Below are 23,651 nucleotides of genomic sequence, written 5' to 3' on the forward strand. Positions count from 1 at the left end.
TATTTACAGCCACTTTTAATCGTGTATTATGAATATTTTCGTATTTGTATGTTTTTATTTCTGAGGAGATATTCCTAATGCACAGCTGCAAATGACTGTAAAGACTGTGTGAACACAGTTTTATCACGATTGAATCTGATTTTGCCTGGGCTTACTTCTATCATGTATGAGGCCAAAGTTGACTTCGGCCCTAAAAATAAGGTTGGGCTGGGCTTGGCCAATTGAAACCGCAGATTAGTCCTACCCTCGGCTGGGCAGTGTTGGTTGGGAGAGAGTTCAGATCTGCTCCCAACAAACAGTTCCAACAAGTGTTTATAGCCGCACATTGGGAGCAACTTACATGAATGACAAGGGAGATGTTCTCAATGTACGGCTGTAATGACTTGTTCAGACTTGAGAGCAGATCAGTGAGATGCTTTCAAGGCTGCGTTTGTTTGGATAAAAACACAAATATATATTCTACATAAATAGATTTTCTTCATGAATGCAAAATGGTTCATGGTTGTAAACCCAGTAAGCCTACAAAAATCAAGATCTAAAGAGTACAAGTTTGGATACAGTAATACTCTCTTCACAATATGAAAATGTCAGAAAAAACAATTTTCCCTCTTAATTTTTTTACTTTTATGACAAATAAACACTTACAAATCCAAGTCAGGGATTCATAAATACCCTGGTTTGACGTTTGTATTGCAAACAAACGCAGCCACGTGGCTGTAACAGCTTGTCTTGTTGGGATTTGGAAGCAGATCCGAATCCGATCTCTCGTGCATGGGGCCATTTCCGGTTGGTCCAGGCCAATCGCCCGGTCTGATCAGGTTTTAAAACCTGATGATTCTTAGGCAAAATAACAATGCATCAGGGGCATTTTAGTAATAAAACCTTTTGTCCTTTTCCAGATGTATTGACAAAAATACTCTTGAATGGGAGCATTTTGCCGTTGGCCGCGAGGAGGGAACAGATAGCTGCTGCTGCTGCCCATGAAATTGAAAGCAAAGCTTCCTGTAGAAATAGAATGAATGAAGTTTTCAAAAGAAGCAAGCTTTCAACTCTGAATTCTATTGGAATAATTCCATCTTCATCTTCATTCTTGAAACAATACTTCTCCACCAATCCAAACCTCACAACTTTGTTCAACAAGTATGTGGACAGAACCAGCGTCTCGTCCTGGAACTCCGTCATCGCCGAGCTGGCCCGGAGTGGCGACTCAGTCGAAGCCCTTCGAGCTTTCTTGTCCATGCGAAAGATCTCTCTCAACCCTGATCGTTCCACCTTTCCCTGCGCCATTAAGTCCTGCTCAGCCCTCCTCGATCTTGCTTCTGGTAAGCAAGTCCACCAACAAGCTTTGGTATTTGGTTTTGAGTTCGACCTGTTTGTCTCCTCCGCTCTTATTGATATGTATTCGAAATGTGGGGAGTTGGTCAGTGCTAGGAAACTGTTCGACGAAATTCCTCACAGAAATGTAGTCTCTTGGACATCAATGATTACCGGGTGCGTCCAGAATGGTAATGCCCATGAAGCTTTATTTCTTTTTAAGGAGTTTTTGATGGAGGAGAGTGACGGTAGGGGGGAAAGAGAGGTTTCGGTGGATGCTGTAGCGCTGGTTTCCGTTCTATCTGCTTGCTCTCAAGTTTCGGAGAAGGGTGTGACAAAAGGCGTCCACGGGTTTTTAATAAAAAGAGGATTTCAGGAGGACCTGGGTGTCGGGAATACTTTGCTGGATGCATATGCAAAATGTGGTGATTTGGGTATCTCTAGGAAGGTGTTTGACGGGATGAAAAACAAAGACGTGATTTCCTGGAATTCAATGATTGCTGTTTATGCCCAGAATGGATTATCGACAGAAGCATTGGAGATCTTCTATGAGATGTTGAAGTCTAGAGATGTCTCCTACAATGCAGTGACTTTGTCTTCGGTGTTGTTGGGCTGTGCCCATTCGGGTGCTTTGCAGCTGGGGAAGTGTATACATGATCAGGTATCTGGTCCTGGGGTTTTGTCCCTTTTAAGGGAAATTTTGTGCTATTGTGGACCAACACCTGAAACAACCTTTCAAATGCTGGTCCTAAGCCTTGTTCCTCCCTTTTGAGATTTTTGCATTGAATATTTCCCTTACATGTTAAATGGTCTAATCTTCATGAACTTGTTTTTTCACAGGTGATTAAAATGGGTCTTGAGGATGATGTGTTTGTTGGTACCTCAGTTATTGACATGTACTGTAAATGTGGGAGAGTAGAGATGGCAAGGAGAGCATTTGAACGCATGAAGGAGAAGAATGTTAAGTCATGGACTGCCATGGTGGCTGGTTATGGCATGCACGGCCGTGCCAAAGAAGCACTTGAAGTCTTTTATGAGATGCAAAATGCTGGGGTGAAGCCAAATTACATAACCTTTGTGTCGGTCTTAGCTGCTTGCAGTCATGGTGGTTTGGTGGAAGAAGGATGGCATTGGTTTAAAGCCATGACCCAAGAGTTTGAAATAGAACCTGGGGTTGAGCATTATGCTTGCATGGTTGATCTTCTTGGTCGAGCTGGTTATCTTGATCAGGCCTATAACTTGATCAAGGGAATGAAGATGAGGCCTGACTTTGTTGTTTGGGGTGCACTTCTTGGTGCATGTAGGATTCACAAAAATGTGGAGCTCGGAGAAGTCTCTGCAAGAAAATTGTTTGAATTAGACCCCAGTAATTGTGGATACTATGTCTTACTTTCCAACATATATGCTGATGCTGGAAGGTGGGAAGATGTGGAGAGGATGCGAGTTTTCATGAAGGATCGAGGCCTGATTAAACCACCTGGATTCAGTTTAGTAGAAGTGAAGGGTAGAGTTCATGTATTCCTAGTTGGTGATCGGGAGCATCCCCAGCATGATGAGATTTATGATTATCTAGAAAAATTATCTGTGAAGATGCAGGAAGTTGGCTACATACCAGATACAACATCAGTTCTTCATGATGTTGATCAAGAAGAGAAGGAATCGATCCTGCGAATTCACAGCGAGAAGCTGGCTGTTGCCTTTGGCATCATGAATACAGTCCCTGGAATGACAATCCAGGTCATCAAGAACCTTAGAGTCTGTGGTGATTGTCATACTGCGATTAAGTTAATATCCAAGATTGTCAATCGAGAGATTGTAGTCAGAGATTCAAACCGATTTCACCATTTTAAAGATGGTCAATGTTCTTGTGGGGATTATTGGTGATATTTATTCTATAAGAAAATCAAAAAAGAAAAGAAAATCAAACAACTTCCAACTATTTATTGTGGATGCCGGAAGTTGATCAAAATCCAAGTTACTTAGATTATGTAACCACATTGTTGTCAGTTGTCACTATTCTACATTGAGATTATTGAACATCTTTATGTGAGAATGAACAGTCCAACCACAAATCCTGAAGCTGTACAGATTCATCAGGCCAGTGGTTGGAGTTCAAACTTTCAATTTTGCTACATAAAGATCTTTATTTAAATCCCGAAACATTTGTTTAGGCTCTTTCATTGATAAGTATTATAGTTTTTTCTTTTTTAATCTTTTCCTTTCAGGGGTAGGGGAATTTGCTATAGTCTATAGAAGTTTACTTTAAAGGCTGGTTTGCTATGGGTTTCCCTACCTTTTCTTTCAAACCAAACTATAAGTATTATAGTTATTTATTTATTTTTTTAATTTTTCTTTTCAGGGGTGGGGGAATTTGCTAAAGTCTATAGAAGTTTACTTTAAAGGCTGGTTTGCTCATAGGTTTCCGTTCCCTACCTTTTCTTTCAAACCAAACACAGCCCAAGGGTGTTGCTATGGAAGCTAGATCATCCTACTTGTGGACCATCATTTACCTAATTCTGGTAAGGATACCTTATTATACCCAGTCCAGTCACTATCTTTGGTGGGTCTCTCCAATTTTTGCAACTCTTTGTTTTGCTTACCCTACATGCCGGGGCAGGACCCGTGAAAAGACATGTCCAACTTGAAATGAAAAGAGAAAACATGAGAAGTTGATATAATAATTGAATCCACCAAACCATTTTGATTCCACTAAGGACATAGAGGTAATGCTCAAGAAATTATTATCTTGGCTAAATTGCACTAACAAGATCACAATAGATATAGGGAAGTTAATCATTGATTTGGAGAAAGCAAGGGGATCTTTATGCCTACATGACATTTTGGCTCTAAGGTGACTCCAAACCAGTGATGAGAGTGTTTCAAGCTACAACATTCTGTTGGGCATTTGGTCGACAATTGTGAGCATGTAGTACATTGCAAATTAAGATGATGGGATGTCTTTCATTTTTATCCAAAAAGCAACCAATGAGTACACTAAGGGGCTGTTTGATAACAGTTGGAGTGGTTGATCTGAATGACTCATTCTTTTGTCTTTATCAGGATACAATAGTTACATGATAAAGTACTTAAAAACATTCATAATAATCAATTCAACAAACTATTTAGCCATTAAAGAACTCTCAACCTACTTAGAGCCTCTTATCTCTTATCTCTTGATTCTTCAATAGGCATGATCGTTTGGTTCTCATTTAATATTTAGACTTAATGTACTTAACATCATGTTAAGTACATGATCATTTTATCTTTAGACTTAATGTTCTCATTAATAATAATAATGCTCACTTTTGTTTTCCAAAAATATCCCCAAAAGGTTAGTGATGAAGGAAGATTTGGCCCGACCTCGCAATCACGCCATGTGGCAAAAAACAAGTAGCTCGGCACTTAAAGGAATGTACCTAGGGTGCAAACACCAAAGGGAAGAAACCAGCAGTCCAAACTCCCCTCGAGGAGACCGAACTCCCTTTGAGGAGCCCGAACTCCCTACGAGGAGCCCGACCTCCCTACTAAGAGCTCGAACTCCCTTCTAAGAGCTCGAACTCCCTACGAGGAGCCTGAACTCTCCCTTTGACCCCGAGCCACACAAAGCAGTAACCCGAACTGGCCCGCCTCATGGCAGTTCGGGACACTCCCCTATCCGAACTCAAGACTTCGCCTCGCACACCGCTCTAGCACTTTGCCTCCAGAACACCGAACTAGACAAACCACACCGTACCTGACACCGAAGGAGTCCGTATCCAGGGGCGGCGCACCTGACTGACTTGGGATCTGATACTTGACAGCCACACTTCAACGGCCACCTGCCGCCGTCACCTGCCACCGCCATCTCTAGTTACAGAGACGACTCCGACAAAAAGAGCAGTGGCGGTTCTGCCCTAGCAGAGGTGATGACACCTGAACTGGCAGAAGCACGGAAGTAATCATACCCGACCTGACAGGAGCCTAGGAGTGAGTGCACGAGGTGGTTATAAAAGACTCCCTACCCCCCAATGACAGGTATGCAAACTTTGCGCTATCTGGTTTTATCTCGCCTTTGAAGGATTCTAACTTGAGCTTCGGAGCCTTTACATCGGGTTCCTCCCGGAGCTTCCTCATCTTCTCCGTTTCAAGTTCCCTGCTGCTCAGTTCAGAGGCAAGGTCATTGACAGCTAAGACCGGCCAGATTGCGCATCATCAATTGGCGCCGTTTGTGGGAACGCTTCAAAAAGCCTCCCTCCAAACTCTCATAACCTCTTTCCTTCAAAAAAAACCCAACACTCATGGCTTCTTCCAGCAACGCCTGACGTAGCATGGATACAAACACCACCAGGGAACAACTTCAAGTCCCCGTGGTGTGCGTTGGACAGTTCACCATCCCCCTCTTGGTGGATGGGATCCCCAGCTTGAATGCGCCACAAGCAGTGACGCCCGTAAACCTTCCTACCATGAGCATCCCCTTTCCTCCCCCTATTGAGACAACCTTCACTGAACCAACTGCCGTCCCCTTGGCAGCCAGCCAAAACCGGTTGGACGACCTGATGTAGTGTATGCGGGCAATGCAAGCCCAAATGCAACAGTTCCAGCAACACCAGCTTCATCAGCACCAAGTACTGCACACTATCTCCAAGTATCACTATCAACAGCAGTTCCCCTAACTACCGCTGAACCAACCACCACTTCCACCTCGGCACCCTACTCCGAGGCCGGTTAAGGCTTCCCCACAGGATGGACGCCCCCACCACGGAAAGGCCTCCCGGCCCCAGAACCCCCCTAACAGCCAGGCCTCGTCCCCAGGCCGAAGAGAGAGAAAAATCATCCCCGCCTCGTAGCTCGCAGGCGGGTCAGGAACCTCGCCCGCAAGATCGGCACCTCGGCGCTCCAGGCCCGAGTTCCCGCTCACGGAAAACCGATTTGGCGCCCTGGCAGCAGACTACCAGCATTCCGGGCCCATCGAGCTCAGCAACACAGAGGCCAGCAGTGCTAGTACCAGGCCCACTCAACAACAAAGGCGCCGGTGAAGTCGCCGAACTGCCACCCGTGTCCTGTCAGAGCTCAGAGGCAAGGAAGAGACGAGCTCGGACGAGGTAGGAGCTGCTCCGATTCTCTCAGTTTCTTCCCCCCTCGCATCAAAACTCCTGGCGGTCCCCTTGCCCAGGGATTTCAAGTTCCCACCTTTGGACAAGTATGATGGGTCCTTCGACCCCAATGACCACGTTGACGCTTTCCAGTCCCAAATGCACCTTGCCAGGGCCAGTGAATCGTGCATGTGCGTGGCCTTCACCACCACCTTCAGGGGGTAGCCCGCACTTGGTATAGGAACCTGGCCCCCGGGTCGATAAAATGCTGGGCCCAGTTCGTGCAGGTCTTCACCGCACACTTTGTCACCAGCAAACGGTGCCCCAAAACAGAGGAAAGCATCTTCGGAGTAGTCCAGAGGGAAGGAGAATCCATCCGGGGCTACATCAAGCGATTCAATGAAGCATGCTTATAGATACCGCGGTTAGACCCCGCGGTGCAACTCGCAGCGGCCAAGAGAGGAGTAACGCACAAAGAGTTCAAGTGGCACATGGTAGCTAACCAGCCTACAACCGTGGCCGAATTCCTCAAGCTCGCGGACAAGTTCATGAGGACAGAGGAAGAAATTAACCAACGAACCGAAAGCGGGAATGAGAAAAGAAAGAGGGAAGGCGAGCCCTCCAACCCAGTCGACAGAAAAAACCCGGCCTGAGAGCCGAAGCCGAACCAGTCGTTCCGGGCTCCCCTAGCAGTTCGGATGGATTACACGCCATTAAACGCGAGGCGGACCGAGATCTTAAGGACAATCAAGGATGCCCCATACATTAAGTGGCCACCTCGCCTAAAGGGAAATCCGAACGAGAGAAATAAGAATTTGTATTGTAGTTTCCATAGAGACCACAGTCATAGTACCGAACAGTGTAATAATCTCCGGGACGAGATAGAGGGACTCATCCGTCGCAGATACTTAAGAAATTTTGTACAACATAACAATAATAACAATAAAGCAAGTTGGCAAGGGGAGCACGAAAAGGATGCCCCCGAATCTAGCAGCAGACCTACCGAACCGTTGCAGCGACAGCCTCCAGAAGAGAGGCCAGTTTGGGGAACCATCCATGTAATTGTGGGAGGTTCGGTAGTAGCAGGGTGTACCTCGGCAGCAGCCCGGACTTCAGTTCGCAAAGCGGCCCTCGAGGAACGGAACCCCCCAAAAAGACCGAAGAACCAATCTTCTTCACGGAAGACGACGCGCGAGGGGTCCACTACCCCCACGATGACGCGCTTGTCATTAAACTAAGGATCAACAACTTCGAGGTCAGATGCATACTCATAGATTCGGGCAGCTCAGCAGACATCCTCTTCAAATCAGCATTTGACCAGCTACAGTTACAGAGGAGCGAGCTGAAGCCCACGAACACTCCTCTGGTGGGTTTCAGCAGAGAGGAAGTCAGGCCCCTCGGAAAAATAACAGTACCTATGGAAGTCGGCACATGGCCTTGTGCGGTTAGACTCAACCATGATTTCCTAGTGGTCGCGACCCCCTCCCCATACAATGCCATAATAGGGCGGCCAATCACGCATATCCTGCGAGCAATGGTCTCCACCTACTATTTGGCCATGAAGTTCCCTACAGACTTCGGTGTGGGGGTAGCGCGGGGCGACCAACTTGAGTCCCGCAAGTGTTATGTTGCCGCCCTAAAGGGAAAAACCAAGGTGGCCGACGACCTTGAACTGGAGCGGCTTGCGGAGCAAGGTGAGGAACGAGCTTCGCCCACAGAGGAAACGGTTGCAGTCCCAACTTCGGCTACAGACCCAGCTCGCACACTACAGATCGGTGCTTCCGTCGAGGAACCCCTACGAACCGAACTAGTGAGTTTTTTACTTCAAAATTTAGATATTTTTGCCTGGTCCGCAGCCGACATGCCCGGTATTAGCCCCAGCCTGATAACTCACAAACTTAATACTGACCCTGTAGTCAGACCCGTTAGACAGAAGAAACACAACTTAGCCCCAGAGCATTGGAGGGCGGTCGACGAGGAGGTCGAGAAGCTCCTCACAGCAGACTTCATAAGGGAAGTCCATTACCCGAGCTGGGTAGCCAACCCAGTGCTGGTGAAAAAGGCAAACGGCAAGTGGCGCATGTGCGTTGACTACACCGACCTGAACCGAGCTTGCCCGAAAGATTGCTTCCCCCTCCCCAGGATTGACCGCCTAGTGGACGCGACCTCGAGACATGAGTTGCTAAGCTTCCTAGACGCCTACTCAGGCTACAACCAAATCAGGATGGACCAGTCCGATGAGGAAAAAACCAGCTTCATAACCGAGTTCGGCCTGTACTGCTACAAGGTCATGCCCTTCGGATTAAAAAACGCCGGGGCAATCTTCTAAAGACTTGTAAATAGGCTGTTTCGGCCCCTAATTGGCACGAAGATAGAATGTTATGTAGACAACATGGTCATCAAGACATAGTTTTCACAAGACTTAATACAAGACTTAGATTCTGTCTTTCAAATCCTACGTCAATTTAGCATGAAGCTGAACCCTAACAAATGTTTCGGTGTCACCTCGGGCAAATTCCTAGGGTACATTGTCAATCGGCGCGGTATTGAGGCCAACCCGGACAAGATAAAAGCCATCCTAGATATGAGACCACCCCGGAAAGTAAAAGAAGTTCAGAGGCTAAACGGCCACATAGCCGCTCTAAGCCGCTTCATGTCCAAATCAGCAGACCGCTGCCTACCCTTCTTCAAAGCAATCAAAGGCAAAGGGTTCGAATGGACCCAAGACTGCCAGCACGCATTTGACGAGCTAAAAAGTTACCTCGCTAGTGTGCCAACCTTAGCCCGGCCCGAGGAGGGCGAAGTCTTAGAACTGTACCTCTCGGCAAGTGACGAGGTGGTCAGTTCGGTACTAATAAAAGAAGCAAACTGGGTCTTGCAACCCATCTATTTTGTTAGTAAAATTTTGCAGGGAGCAAAGACAAGGTACCCGCAGATAGAAAAGCTAGCATACGCACTGGTGATAGCAGCTCGGAAACTCCGCCCGTACTTCCAGGCTTACACCGTCATCGTCCTGACTGACAAACCTCTGAGGCAAGTTTAAATCAAACCCGAGGTTTCCGGTAGACTAACAAAATGGGCCATCGAACTCAGCGAGTACGACCTCTAGTACAAGCCAAGAACTGCTATTAAGGCCCAAGCCTTGGTTGATTTTATCGCCGAGTGCACGTTTAGCCTCGAAACCCCTAGGACGGTCGAGCTCGAGATCCCCAGTTCGGGTGAGCTCGGAGCTCCCAAGCCAATAGAGTCCGAGCCCCGTGAAGTAGCAGCCAGTGTGGCATTTCTCCTGGTTAGGCCACACGCGAACTGGGATGAGGAGCCCTGGATCCTTCATGTAGACGGCTCCTCGAACCAGCCGGGCAATGGGGCTAGATTAGTGCTACGCGGCCCGAGCGGAACAAAATTGGAATACGCACTACGCTTTGAGTTCGTGGCATCCAACAACGAGGCGGAGTACGAGGCACTGATAGCCGGGCTGAACCTAGCGCACAAGGTCGGAGCAAAGCACGTAGTTATCTGCAGTGATTCCCAGCTCGTGGTCAACCAAGTTACAGGCGAATACGAAGCACGCGAGCTTGCTATGATTGCATACTTGGCAAAAGTAAAGGAGGCTCTGCTCAACTTCCAGTCACACTTCATCAGGCAAATCTTGAGGTCAGAGAACACTGAGGCCGACGCCCTGTCCCGGTTAGCTAGCACGAGTCACAACGCCATGAGAACTGTGTACGTAGAGGACTTACCTCGGCCCAGCATTCTCGATGGGGCAGAAGAGGTCGCTCCCGTCCTTGAAGCAGAGCCGAGCTGGATCGACCCACTCGCGAGCTTCCTGCTAGATGGAACCCTCCCTGCGGACCGCAATGCCGCCAAGAGGGTGCAGCGCCAGGCAGCCAAATACGTCATAATAGACAAACGGTTGTACCGATGATCCTACACGCTCCCCTACCTGCGTTGCTTGCGACCTGCCGAAGCCGAGCTCGTACTCCGCGACACTCACGAAGGCTTGTGCGGCGGACACCTGGGGGCAGAGCCCTCGCTCAAAAGGTACTTCGACAATGATACTACTAGCCAACGATGAAGGCAGAGGCCGTCGAGCTCGTCAGAAAATGCGACAAGTGTCAGAAGCATTCCAATATCCACCATCAGCCTGCTGCCGACCTCAAGTACCTCACCAGTCCATGGCCTTTTGCACAATGGGGCATCGACCTTCTGGGGCCATTCCCGCCAGCATCAGGTGGGAGAAAGTTCCTAGTGGTGGCAGTAGATTACTTCACAAAGTAGATAAAAGCTGAACCTCTAGCAACAGTTACAGCCCGAAACATACAAAACTTCTTTTGGAAGAACATAGTATGTCGCTTTAGGCTACCTCGGGTACTGATCTCCGACAACGGCAAACAGTTTGAGGATATCAAGTTCCAAGAATGGTGCCAAAGTATGGGAATTCGTCAGAACTTCACGTCGATCGCACACCCGCAGGCAAACGGTCAAACAGAAGTAATGAACAGAGCCATCCTTCGCGGACTGAAAGCACGACTAGACCGAGCTAAAGGGTTGTGGGCGGACGAGCTACCAAGTGTCTTGTGGGCTCACCGAACCACGGAAAAAACCACTACGGGAGAGACCCCCTTTAACCTCACCTACGGCATCGAAGCGGTAATTCCGGCGGAAATCGAAGTACCTACACTGCGACTAGAAGCATACGACAAGCAAACAAACGGAGATGAGTTACGCACCAACCTTGACCTACTGGATGAGGTAAGAGACCTCGCGCACATCTGAACTACGGCCTACCAGCAAAAGGTAGCTCGGTACTATAACGCTAGAGTAAAGAAGAGGAGCTTCCGCGTCGGCGACCTGGTTCTCCGTAGGATCATGGTACCCGAACCCGGCGTGGGAAAACTCGGACCAAATTGGGAAGGACCCTACAGAGTAAAGAAAGCACTCGGGGGGCATACGAGCTCGAAACCTTAGAGGGTAAGCAAGTACCCCGAGCATGGAACATCATCAACCTAAGGCGATACTACCTATAGACCGCCAAGCAAAGTGGATAAAATCACCACCAAAACAGGCTGTGCGAGTGCGGTAGCCCGGACAGAAAACAGATCGGACGTATGATTAGTTTGGCAAAATATGCTCAGTTCGGGAGAAAGAACAACCAACACTTAACCAAGAGTCATTCCATTTCAAAAGTAAGGTAGTACATTAAAAAAAAAAATTTACAAGCTCGGGGCTATTTCTTCATTATCAGAAGGCACTTCAACAATACCCGAAGGCCCTGCCTCACCCTCGGAGTCTGGCTCACCGTCAGCAGCATTGGCCATCTCCTGAGTTATGCGCGAAGTGGATATGGCGCTAATATCGAGCTCGGGGTATGTATTCCGGATCATCCACCGGCTTAGTTTAAAACCCCTCCTGTATGAATCCACCATCAGATCATCAAAGCCCGGCGAAGCAATGTACTCATCAACAACCTTCTTCTTGGCATCTTCGATACCTTGAGAAAAGATATGCGTCCTCTCCCTGATGTCCTCCTGAAGGTACTCAACTTGCTGCTGCAGATCCAGCCTCAAGTCCGCCATGATCTTCACCACCACTCCCATGGCCTCGGCATCTCTCTGAGACCTCGCCTGCTTGATCCGTGAAACACGAGCAGCCTCCTCGGCAGCGCGATGAGCCTCTTCAGTAGCTCGCGCCTGCCTCGAGCTCCTCTCCACCTGAGCCGCCAAGGCGTGAATAGAAGAATTCACCTACCAAAAGGAACCGTGATCAAAAGAACCAATAAAACGAAAGCCAAAGAGCTCTAAAAAAGGGAGAACACTTACCACCATGGCATGGGTAACGGCACGACAGGCCACTTGATGCAGAGAGAGATCAATCCACGCCGCGACCTCCTCGGGGAAAATAGCCTCCTTACTCTTTTGAAGAGCATGGGTCGGCGACAGCACACTCCTGAAATCCCCCGGGGCTCCCGAGCCCGAGGGCCCAACTCACGTATGAGCAAACCTGGAATATGTAGGAGCCCCTGTGTAAGTAGTCTCAGCATAAGGGCCCCCTGCCGGCTCCTGCATTGGAGGAACCATCTCGGGCTCCCTAGGCAGATCTTCTGGCGGATAGTTCGGCACCTCGGGCTCCGCATCCCGGGGCATCTCGGCGCGAGTTTGCTTGGCAACCCACTTTCTCCTCTTCATGCCTTGGAACAAGTGCCCACCCCGGGTCCCTCGAGAATCCATCACACCTGTGAAAGGAAGTTCGCCATCAGTAAAAAGCAAGAAAGACAGCAAGACAGAATCTCTAAGTAAAGAACCTACCCGAGCTCAGGCCAGCTGCAATGAGCTTGGCCTCCGTCAGGTACTGTTGACACTTCAGCCCAAGCCGCGCCCATTGCTGGAGGCCCTTCGCCGTCTCTTTGTCAAGCGTGACCCCGGAGTCAGGAGCGGCCATCCCCCACCCGGTTTGAAATGGCCTCCCCAGCACACTTCACACCCCGAAATAGTCCCGCTTCCATGCTGGGACCTTGTTGGGGAGTTCATGTAAAAGCTTAAAGCCCAGGCGAGGAGACAGGTAGTATGCCCGCCTACGCCCGGGGAGGGGACCCACTTGCTTCTTAAGCATCAAGATTGAAGAAAAAATCTCCAAGTCCAAAGGAAAGCTCTCTTCGCAAAATAAGGAGATTGTCCCCACCAAATTTCGAATGGAGTTCGGGTGAAGCTGGCCGACCGTCACGCCGAAGTGGTTCAAGACTTCGACAAGGAGGGGATGAAAAGGCAATCGCAGCCCCGCGGCGAGCTGCTCCCGGAAAATCACGATCTCATCAGGACCGTGTTCCCAAGGAAAGCTGCCCGAAGGTATGAAATAGGCGTACTCCCCAGGCAAGTTATAGTAGGTAATGAGGGATTGAAGCCCCTCGGGCGTCATGGTCGAAGGACCAAACTTGTCTAACATCCGACCCCGACGAGAGGTGGACGCCAAACTGCCCGAAGTGCCTCGGCCTACGAGTTCGAACTCTTCCTCGAGCTCTACCTCTGGCTCGCTAGGGCTATCAGGGGTTGCAACTCGGTTCGTAGAACCTGCATCAGACCCGCTGGAAGGACTATCTGAGCTATCCAAGCTAGACATCGGGGAGTGAGATGGGATCCAGGAAAGTACTCACCTGGAAAAAGGCTGTAGACCACAGGAGCTCGGACGAGCAGAAGACCTTGAACGCGAGCTGAAAAAACCTGGACGCAAACTGGATGCGAGCTGAAACTCAGACGCGACCTCAAGAGAAACACAGAAGTGACAGCGACTGGGGTCCCCCCCTGCTATTTATACTCACAGTGATCGAAAAGCGACAGCTTAGATCAAAGCCAATCCGAGACGTGATTGGCGCACGTCTTCCTGAATCTGACAGGGCGCCGACGCACGTCTTTTCGAAACTGACGGAATGCCAGCGCACGTCTCCTCAATAAAAGCGGCAGCGGCACGTTTTTTCAAAATTGAAAAGACGCCTGCTATCGCGCCTCCCAAGTGGCGCACTTTTTTGAAATTTCGAAATAAAGCACGCGCCGTCGCATCTATCGGCGCCTAGGTAGGCTGGCACGCTTCCCGCCTTTTGGACGCTCGAAGAAACCCTGACAATGCACCTCGCACCATCAGAACCAAGATTCAAAGGTCAGGGCAAATCTACTTGACACCTTGCGAACTCCCCACGCCAGGGCAAGACCCTTAGCGCAAGGAGTGGGGGGCAATTGAAGAAGGAAGATTTGGCCCGACCTCGCAATCACGCCACGTGGCAAAAAACAAGTAGCTCGGCACTTAAAGCAACGTACCTAGGGTGCAAACACCAAAGGGAAGAAACCAGCAGTCCAAACTCCCCTCGAGGAGACCGAACTCCCTTCGAGAAGCCCGAACTCCCTACAAGGAGCCCGACCTCCCTACTAAGAGCTCGAACTCCCTACTAAGAGCTCGAACTCCCTACGAGGAGCCCGAACTTTCCCTTTGACCCCGAGCCACACAAAGCAGTGACCCGAACTGGCCCGCCTCATGGCAGTTCGGGACACTCCCCTATCCGAACTCAAAACTTCGCCTCGCACACCGCTCCAGCACTTCGCCTCCAGAACACCGAACTAGACAAACCACACCGTACCTAACACCGAAGGAGTCCGTATCCAGGGGTGGTGCACCTGACTGACTTGGGATCTGACACTTGACAGCCGCACTTCAACGGCCACCTGCCGCCGTCACCTGCCACCGCCATCTCTAGTTACAGAGATGGCTCCGACAAAAAGAGCGGTGGCGATTCTGCCCCAGTAGAGGTGATGACACCCGAACTGGCAGAAGCACAGAAGTAATCATACCCGACCTGACAGGAGCCTAGGAGTGAGTGCGCGAGGTGGTTATAAAAGGCTCCCTACCCCCCAATGACAGGTATGCAAACTTTGCAATATCTGGTTTTATCTCGCCTTTGAAGGATTCTAACTTGAGCTTCGGAGCCTTTACACCGGGTTCCTCCCGGAGCTTCCTCATCTCCTCCATTTCAGGTTCCCTGCTGCTCAGTTCAGAGGCAAGGTCGTTGACAGGTAAGACCGGCCGGATTGCGCATCATCAGTTACTCTTTTTATGTATGCTATCATAAAAATTTATTATTTAAATAGTTAATACTAATTTTTTTATTATCTTATTATATAATTATTAATGAAATAACACTTAGAAATATTATTATTTAATTATACATGTATTCTGTTTAATTATTTTATTATAAATTCAATTAATTAATTGCTTAAATTATAATTATTAATTAATTATCAAAGTGATTAATAATAATTATAAACTATTAATTATTAGTTAATTAATTTAATTAATAATTATGTAATAGTTTATTACTTATTAATTAATTAATAAATGATCAACTCTTTAAAAATTATTTAATAATTTATAATTTTTAACAATTCCACTTTTATTAATTATTTTATATTGGTTTAATTAATTGTTAATTAATTTTTTTAATAATTAAACAACTTTTTCATATCCAAGGTTAAAAAGGTTAATTGTTATTTTTAAGATCTCAGCATTCAAATTTTAGAATAATACACCTCTAAAAGTATTTATTACAGTTTTAGAATCATTCAGATGTTAGACTTCAGACCTTCGGTGCAAATGAATAGTCCTTTAATGACTTATTTATAAAGGCAAAGCAATAAGTTTTAAGTCAATCTACTCATTTTTTGTTTGTTACACAATTCAAATATTAATATATCACTTATGCATATATTTAACTTAATTTAAAATCATATTAACTCTTAACACAAAATTCCATTCAGCTCTATGTATCTCCTAGATTTCTGATGATGAAGAAGACAAATAATAAAGCAGATATCATACCAGAGAAGGGTCAACAAGTTAGAATTGTTCATCTTATCGGATAATTTGATTTTGTTTTACATTCCCAAAACTATTTTAACTCTTTCCCATGCCTATATTAGTTTTCCTTTTCATCTTTTTCCCATTTTATTTTAATTGGGTCAGCTGAATTAAAACTCACCAACTCAAGTCTGATAAAACATGGCATTATCAAATTATCAGAGTTGCTTTCTGATCATATCCACATTCGTAGCTTCACCAATTTGATAAGAAAGGTATAGAGGAAAGGACGAGTTCACATTTGCTATACACAATGCTGAATATGGAATCAGGTCAATAGACAACCATTCTGTTGATGTGTCATGGGTGTCACATCAGCAATTAAATGGGAAGGAGGGGGTTTTGTAATGATTAGTTTTGGGATTCAGGAAAGGAAATAGGGGGTTCTTGAAATGCCAAATTGATGGTTCTTGAATCGTCCTGGTGACATGTCACATTAAAATTTAAAAAAACCGACTACTTTTTTAAGGTGTCATATAGTTGTCATTATAAATATGTTATAATATTAAGTCAAATCACTTTAAATGTTCAATCAACATACATCCCATTTTTTTGTGTTTTTCAAAAAAAAAAAACAGGTGAAACAAATGCATGTGCAACACTCCGGTGCCAAACACCATGTCAATTAATTAAAAAAAAAAATCATGTTATGTAGATAGAATATCCCCCAAAAAAAGCAGTAAATCTATCGTAAGAAAAAAAAAAACAAAAACAAAAGCATTGAAATGATGTATCAACTTAATTTTGGAACAACTGGATTTTTGTTTTTTTATACATAGATTTTTGGGTTGTTTTTGGTGCATTATTTGAATGTCCTTGATTTGTAGAACTCCTGGTATTTTACTTGGATGGCTAAGAATAATTTACTGATTTTAAGAAATCTCTTTCATGGACTATATCTTTAGATTGATTTAGTACATCATTTAGGTGGGCTAAGATTAAATGAAAACTTGGTACATCACATAGATGGGCCAGATTAGTTGAAAATTTGATAGACCATTGATGGTCCAGTTCTCTAGTAAGTTGACACATTACATGGCCATATTTTTTTAGATATTTTCATGCATCACTTGTACGGTTGACATTACTCGAAATCTTTGGATGGGCGAGATTGGATGAAATCTTGATAAATTATTTAGATGGTTGAAATTAATTGACTGATAAAATATCATAGTGCATTTTAGATACACAGATATGGTAGAAAGATGTGAATACATTTGGATATATTGGGAAACTCTTACAAATCTACAAATACATCAAATAAAATTAAATTTGAAGTTGAAATCACTATGAATAAGGTATAATCACATCGGAAATGCACACTCCAATAGTTTATATCATCATTGATAGGTCCATTTTATAGTTCTTCCCCACCATGAAGATCATTTAAAACACACATAATACAATAATTTTATAACTTTCAGAATTCCAAAAAAAAAAATCTAAGAAAAGAATTCATTTTTGACACATGAGCATAATTTAAAATATAAGACAAATACTTTTCTATTTTTTGGATTTTCCTAAAAACTTAAGAAAAATCATTTTTATCACAAATTGTTATTAGATCAATAAATTTAATAGATCATTAATGGTCCATCTTATAGTTCTTTCCTACTATAAAACCTAACAATACAAGCCTAAAATATTATAGCTCTAACAATAAATCAACATATTATTATATTTTAAACTTCAAAACATGTAGATCCACAAAACTTTGGAGGGTTAACAAGTACTTACCTGTTCTTGAGTTCAGTCAATTTTCTTTAGTTTTTGACCAACATTTGGGTCATTTTTGCAGGAAGAACCTCTTCCAGAGAAATTAGAAGCAAGTTGGAGTGAGCAAATGTTGTGGTATAGACAATCTGGGAAGGCAACTCGTTCCATTGAACCAGGTGTTGTATCTGTTGGCATCAAGCCAATAGTGGTTCGTATTGACTGATTATACATGCTCAATACAGCCCGTTACCATTGATACTCCATGGCACGAGTGGAATGGTCAACATGAGGAGCATTCCACCTATGCCACATGCCATTCATCTGTGATACTGATACGATATGCAATGTATCGGCCGTATCATATTGATATTTTAAACCTTGATATTAGTGCAAATGAAATTGCTTTGCAAATAAACAGATCATAAGGCTCAGTTTAGAAAGAGTATTAAAATATGTAGAGTGCAAATACATGCAAAATATAAGGTTTTGCGCTCTACATATTTGTATTTGTACTCCTTCCAAATGGAGCCTAAGTTGCAAGTTTTGAACCCAACAAGAATGCCAAAAAGTCAAAACAGAATGAACGGAAATATGCAAGAATAGCTGCGGTACAATTAGCACAATTAGAAAATTCTTCTGCCTTTACATGTATAGAGATGTAAGAAATAGTGTGGGAAGCCTAACATCCACCGAGTACTTTTTTTTATTAGTTTCTACAAAAGTGTCCACCAGTACACGTATTTTTCTATCCTCAAATCTTAATTGAGCACTGACAAATTTGAGTATCCGGGTATGTGGAGTGGAGTGGATGCACAACTAAACTCTTCCTGTGTATAAACAAAGAAGGGGAAGTATTGCTCTCGGCCCAAAACATACACATTTCAGGGAGAGTTGCAAAATGCAAACTATTTCAGTGGAATAAGGGAAATATTCCCCACTGGTGCAAAAATCCTTCACCGGTGGTGACTTCCAGAACCAATAGAACAAGAACTGCCAGCATAGCAGCTCTGCCATTCCAGGTTTCAGCGCTTTTGGTCCAACCCCATTCCCACACAGTTACAGGTGGTGGTAGTTCCCTGCGTTGTGAATCATAAACTGCCAAGAGCTCCTCCACACTACCTAAGGGGACGAGAGACTGCAAACAAAAGAACCCATAGCCATCAGATTAGTTAGGGATACAATAATAGAAAAATTAAAACAAGCACACTTGCCAATGACTTGGAATTATATCACAAGCACCCCAAGCCACCAACTTCATGAACAGAAACGTATACATAGCATGATTAAAGGGCCTTAATAGCGTCTCTATGTACATGAGAGAGAGAGAGAGTGAGTGAAGCATAATCAAAGTAAAAGCACTGACTTAAGATCATAGGTTACCATAAAAGTAACAAAGAAATCTGACAAGTGGATGAATCAAAAACTAATTAAAACAACTAATTTGTAGTTGGCCTGTCGAAAGCCACATGGAATGAGACTAATTTACAGTTGCGAACACTTGAAAGTAGAAATTACATCGTCTAAGACAAATCCAGCATTGTGATCATATTAAGGCACTAGCAATGGCTAATCCCAACTTCATTTCTACGTTTTTATGTCCCTGGAATGGATCCATTTTATATGATCCATCTATGCTTACAAATGATGAGAAAATTTTAAATGAATATAAACCTCAAGCAGGACTGAAAACACACGCCTTGGTGTTAAAGAAAGACAAGAAACGTTAAGCAAGACTTGGATTAAGAATGAAAATAGTCTGGAATAGCTTATCGTGAAGATCCTTCAAATAATTATGGACCCCCAAAGTTCTAGATTTCAGTATAGTTGATGAAGCTTTAAAAATGAAAAAGCAATAAATATCAAATGTATTGAATCAAATACAATAAGTTTAATATAGTTAGCTTGTACCCTGCTATTAATGTCAACTAATTATTTCATTAAAATCAATAATTTAATTCCCAAGATTTCAAATAAATTTCTGTAGGGGTTGGACTTTGGCTTAAACTGTTTTTCATTAATGCTTCACCAGGTATTCTCTTCTATATAATGTTTTTTTGAAAACTTTTTTCTATATAACATTTAAGAAGGAAAAATTAAAAAAAAAAAGTCTTTTTCCCCCATAATAATTTTCCTCACCAACCCCCAAAGTGAAGTTGGATCCTCATGTGTCTCTATTGTGGTTGAAATAGAACAACAGGGAAACAGCCAACCACTGATCTTGTTTTTCTACAAGAGAAAGGGGAATATGTCTAAACCAATGGACATTAAAGAAGCACCAATGCAGGATGTTGCACATGATACAACCCCCAAAGTGAAGTTGGATCCTCATCTGTCTCAGACAGCATCCCAAATAGCCTTTGCAGAGGGAAGAAACATACAAGTATCACTGATCTCGGGTGTCATTGAACTCCACAACCATGACATAATCATGGAGTCCTCTTCGTCCCAAGCATCAAAATTTGGCTCGCCCAACTTTGGCCCTGTTCCAAGAAGGTGACTAATTTTTCCTTTTCCCTTCAAATAGGTACGCACTAGTTGTGACCACTTCAAGTAGTTTTGGCCATTCAGTCTATATGTTGTCTGAATATTCTGCAAATCACCAGTGTGAGGATGAGAATTCGTTGCTCCTTCATCGGTTTGGACGGGAACACTTGTTGTAGTCATGTCGGCCATTGTTAATGGAGGAAAAATAAGGCCAGCAGGAAAGGAGAATAAAGGAGGGAAGAACTGGCCGGAATAAAGGAGAATAAAGGAACACTTCTGAAGGTCAGAAGAGAAAAACACGAAAAACTGGCAATGAGGGCCAAAAAAAATCTCAAGGTTGACAAACCTAGAGCTCTGATACCATGTTTTGGAATGGTAGAATACTGATATATTTCATTCTATTGCCAATTGGCATACTTATACAGTAAGCTGCTGCAATAAATAGAAAGAAGAAAAAATAGAAAGAAAAGAAAATAGAAAGTACAAGAATAGAAAGAAAAACTTTCTAAATCAATCCTTCCACAATCCTAGGAATATATACAATTCTATTTTTACACAACTACCAAATATAGATCTGCACTAGTAACCCCACGTTTTCCAACACCTAGCATGCGACAAGTGTAACCTAGCTATTGACTCCACATTATTCTGACTACTGGTTGCAGATGATTGTAAGGCCGAACTTATGTCTACATCAAAATAGTAGAGACCTCCACACTCATGACTGCTCCCAATCGTTCTCTTCGTCAATCTGTCCTGAAAGACACAATGAGTAGGAAAGAAAGTTACACTACAATTTACATTCTTGGTAAGCTTCGAAACAGATAAGAGATTGGAAGTAAGATTGGGAACATGTAGAACAGATTTAAGAGAGAGGTTCTTGCTTAGGTCAACTCCCCCTTTCCCCGAGATGGTGGAGAGGGAACTGTCAGCAACCCTCATCTTATCTTGGCCAGACATCAATTGGTAAGAAGAAAATAAAAAGGACATGTGTGTCATGTGGTCAATGGCACCAGAATCAATAATCCAAGAAGTAGAGTCAATAGAACTAGTTGTACTATAAGCAGAGACAATACCTGATTTGGCAAGAGAGGTGGAAGCAAGAGAATTAGTCCTTAGACGGGTTAAGGCCCGGTTAAGGACCTCTACCTCATTAGCAATGAAACCCTAGGATTCGGATGTGGGGAAATTAGCAGTCTGTCCCATGGGAGAAGATGCAACTGTAGATGTGTTCTTCGAGCTATCACCATTGTGGCTAGTAACATGATTCCCACTTGCTGTTTGATTCTTCTAGGGTTTCCTGTCTTTCCTTAAAGTAGCTGGTTTCAGATGAGGATAAAGAGCCCAACAAGTCTCTTTTACATGCCTTTCACCACCACAATGAGAGCACTTAAGATGCCTCTTGTCTGAATGCTTGCTCCCCTTTTGGTTTGAAGAAATTAGGGCTGAATGTTCAACAGGCTGTTCGGCTGGCTGTGTTTGAGTGTCAACTTGCATCTCTTTCCTCCTAACCTCTTCATTCCTTACTAGATAATAGACATGATGTAAATCTGACAATTCATCCCTTCCCAAAATTTGAGACCTTATGCTCTCAAACATTGGGTTTAAGCCAGCCAAGAACTTAAAGACTCTACCCTCCTCAATTTGTTTATCATGCCTCTCCTTGTCTTTTGCATTCTCCCAATCAAGTATAAGATGGTGATCGAGTTCTTCCCATAATCCTTCTAGGGTTGCAAAATATGTTGCAACTGTCATGTCTCCTTGTCTCAATGCAGCAATGTCTTGGTTCAGCCTATAAATTCTGGCATTGTTCTTTCTCTATCCATAAGTTTTAGAGACTTTCTCCCAAATCTTAGCAGCAGTCGGAAAGTGTTGAATAGTCCTGGCCACTCTTGAAGTCATCGAAGCAAGCAGCCAGGACATAACAGTAGCATTTTCCCTACGCCATACTGCATACTCCGCACTACCCATTGCAGGTTCCTTCTTCTGTCCATCTAGATAACCCGTAAGATCCCGGGAAGTAATGAAGAGAATGGCTGAAACAGACTATTCTCTGAAATTATATTCATCTAACAGTACATTGGTGATCTGCAAGCTGTGCAGATTTGGATTTTCCAGATTAGGAGACCTCCCACTAGGTCTATTATCCCTAGAAGACACTTCTCCAGATATTGAAGACATCTCCTTCCTCTTACAGTGATCACAATTGAAAAACTCAGTACAAAGAGCACAATTTCAGACTTACCGAAGCTGTTGCAGGCCTGAAAAGCCCTTGTAACAGAACTGAAACCAAGAACACTCCACTTCTGTACAGTGCTGAACTCTTCTGGACTGGACTGGACTTTGATTTCTGCTGTAGTAGACTGTGACCAACTGTACGAACCGAACTAGGACTGACGAAGTCAGCCCTTCCACCTAGATCTGTTCCACACAGATATCTCTTAGCAGCCGAATGGCTACTACCTGCTGTATGGTGTCTAGTAGGGCATCGATTTCTCGAACAAACTCCCATTGGGCCCTACAACCAAAGGAAACCCTAGATACAGACCTTGCTGTGCTCTACGGTCAGCCCTAGGGTTTCTTCACAGCGACCAAGACAGAAAAGAGAAAGGAAAAAAGAAGGGTCAAAAGGTGGCGGCTGTAATCAGACAAACAAACCTTGCTCTGATACCATGCTTGCTGGATTACAGCAGTCGAAGAAGAGGGAGAAGAAGAAGAGAAGAAGGTCTAAGAGAGGTGGCATAAACTCTTCAGCCGGCCCAACAAGTTTATATAGATGATTATAAAATAAAATTACATGAACAGACTAGGATGCCCCTGATTAGTGATGGGACACCTAGACAAATAAAACAATTAAAACATTAAACATGTTTGGGCCCAATAACTAAAGGCCCAATAACTAAGAACATAAGACACAAATAAGACTAACTTAAACACTAATAACAGCCGAACCAACACCTAGGTTGTTTCTCAGTCAATGATTTCTAGTGGATTGTTATTCTTAGAAACTCTCACAGAGTATATAGCTATTAGATAAGGTTATTTTGGGACAGGGGTATTTTTGTAATTTCAGGATTTTATTGGCTGCTGACCTAAATAGCGCTACATAAGAACATTATTAGCTGCTGTTCAAAGGGGAGAAAAAAAGAGGATATTCAATTACTTCCAAGCTTAAGAAAGCTGTTTCTTTTCTTTCTTTCACTCTATTTTCATCATTCTCTTGAATTTCTCAAACAGATTGGGTGATTTTTGCTGTAAAAATAACTAGAACAGATCTGCTAGACCTGTTCTCCTGCATTAAAAAGGCAGGAGTATTACTTGGCAATAGTGAGAGGGTCTTATGAGATTTATTCCAGCCATCAGGACCAAACAAAGATTGAAGGCGGGATAAATCCCTGATAACCCACTTAGCTTTTCTCAATAACATGTAGAAGTAGGTTAGACCTTCATCAACACAGCTATTAAGGATAAACATTGATTCACTGGACAATACTCACTATTAAGTTTAACAAGGGAAGTTGCTTGTAAATTTGCTCCCATTAACGGATTCATCTTTAAGATATTATTGTCCATTTTCAATATATTCTTGGTTGTGCATTCTGACATAATCACGAGTATACATTCTGCACCTTCTATACATAAACATATATCTTTAAGATAAAGTATTTC

At 44.1% G+C, this 23,651-nt stretch overlaps 2 protein-coding genes across 5 annotated transcripts in view; one reads left to right on the forward strand and one right to left on the reverse strand.

The window, feature by feature from the left end:
• Positions 1-17,784, forward strand: part of LOC104599661 (Tetratricopeptide repeat (TPR)-like superfamily protein) — a 36,497-nt gene extending 18,713 nt beyond the window's left edge. Inside the window, exons 2-3 of one of the 4 annotated variants that reach the window (XM_010262281.3) lie at positions 900-1,975; positions 2,155-3,309. In XM_010262281.3, coding sequence (XP_010260583.2) covers positions 1,016-1,975; positions 2,155-3,198 — 2,004 coding nt within the window. In that variant the 5' untranslated portion in view covers positions 900-1,015 and the 3' untranslated portion in view covers positions 3,199-3,309. Of the gene's footprint in view, positions 1-899; positions 1,976-2,154; positions 3,310-17,580 lie in introns of those variants that run through there. The other 3 variants (XM_088892451.1, XM_010262282.3, XM_088892450.1) reach the window with 3 other exon arrangements.
• A 294-nt stretch (positions 17,785-18,078) lies between these two features.
• The window catches only part of FC2 (ferrochelatase 2), a 102,290-nt gene continuing 96,717 nt past the window's right edge, over positions 18,079-23,651 (reverse strand). The window contains exon 10 of the mRNA XM_010262285.3: positions 18,079-18,633. Within this exon, the coding sequence (XP_010260587.1) occupies positions 18,409-18,633 (225 nt within the window). The 3' untranslated portion in view covers positions 18,079-18,408. The remainder of the gene's footprint in view (positions 18,634-23,651) is intronic.

Source organism: Nelumbo nucifera, chromosome 7 (genome assembly GCF_055504915.1).
Source record: "Nelumbo nucifera cultivar China Antique chromosome 7, China Antique-T2T, whole genome shotgun sequence".
Lineage (NCBI taxonomy): Eukaryota > Viridiplantae > Streptophyta > Magnoliopsida > Proteales > Nelumbonaceae > Nelumbo > Nelumbo nucifera.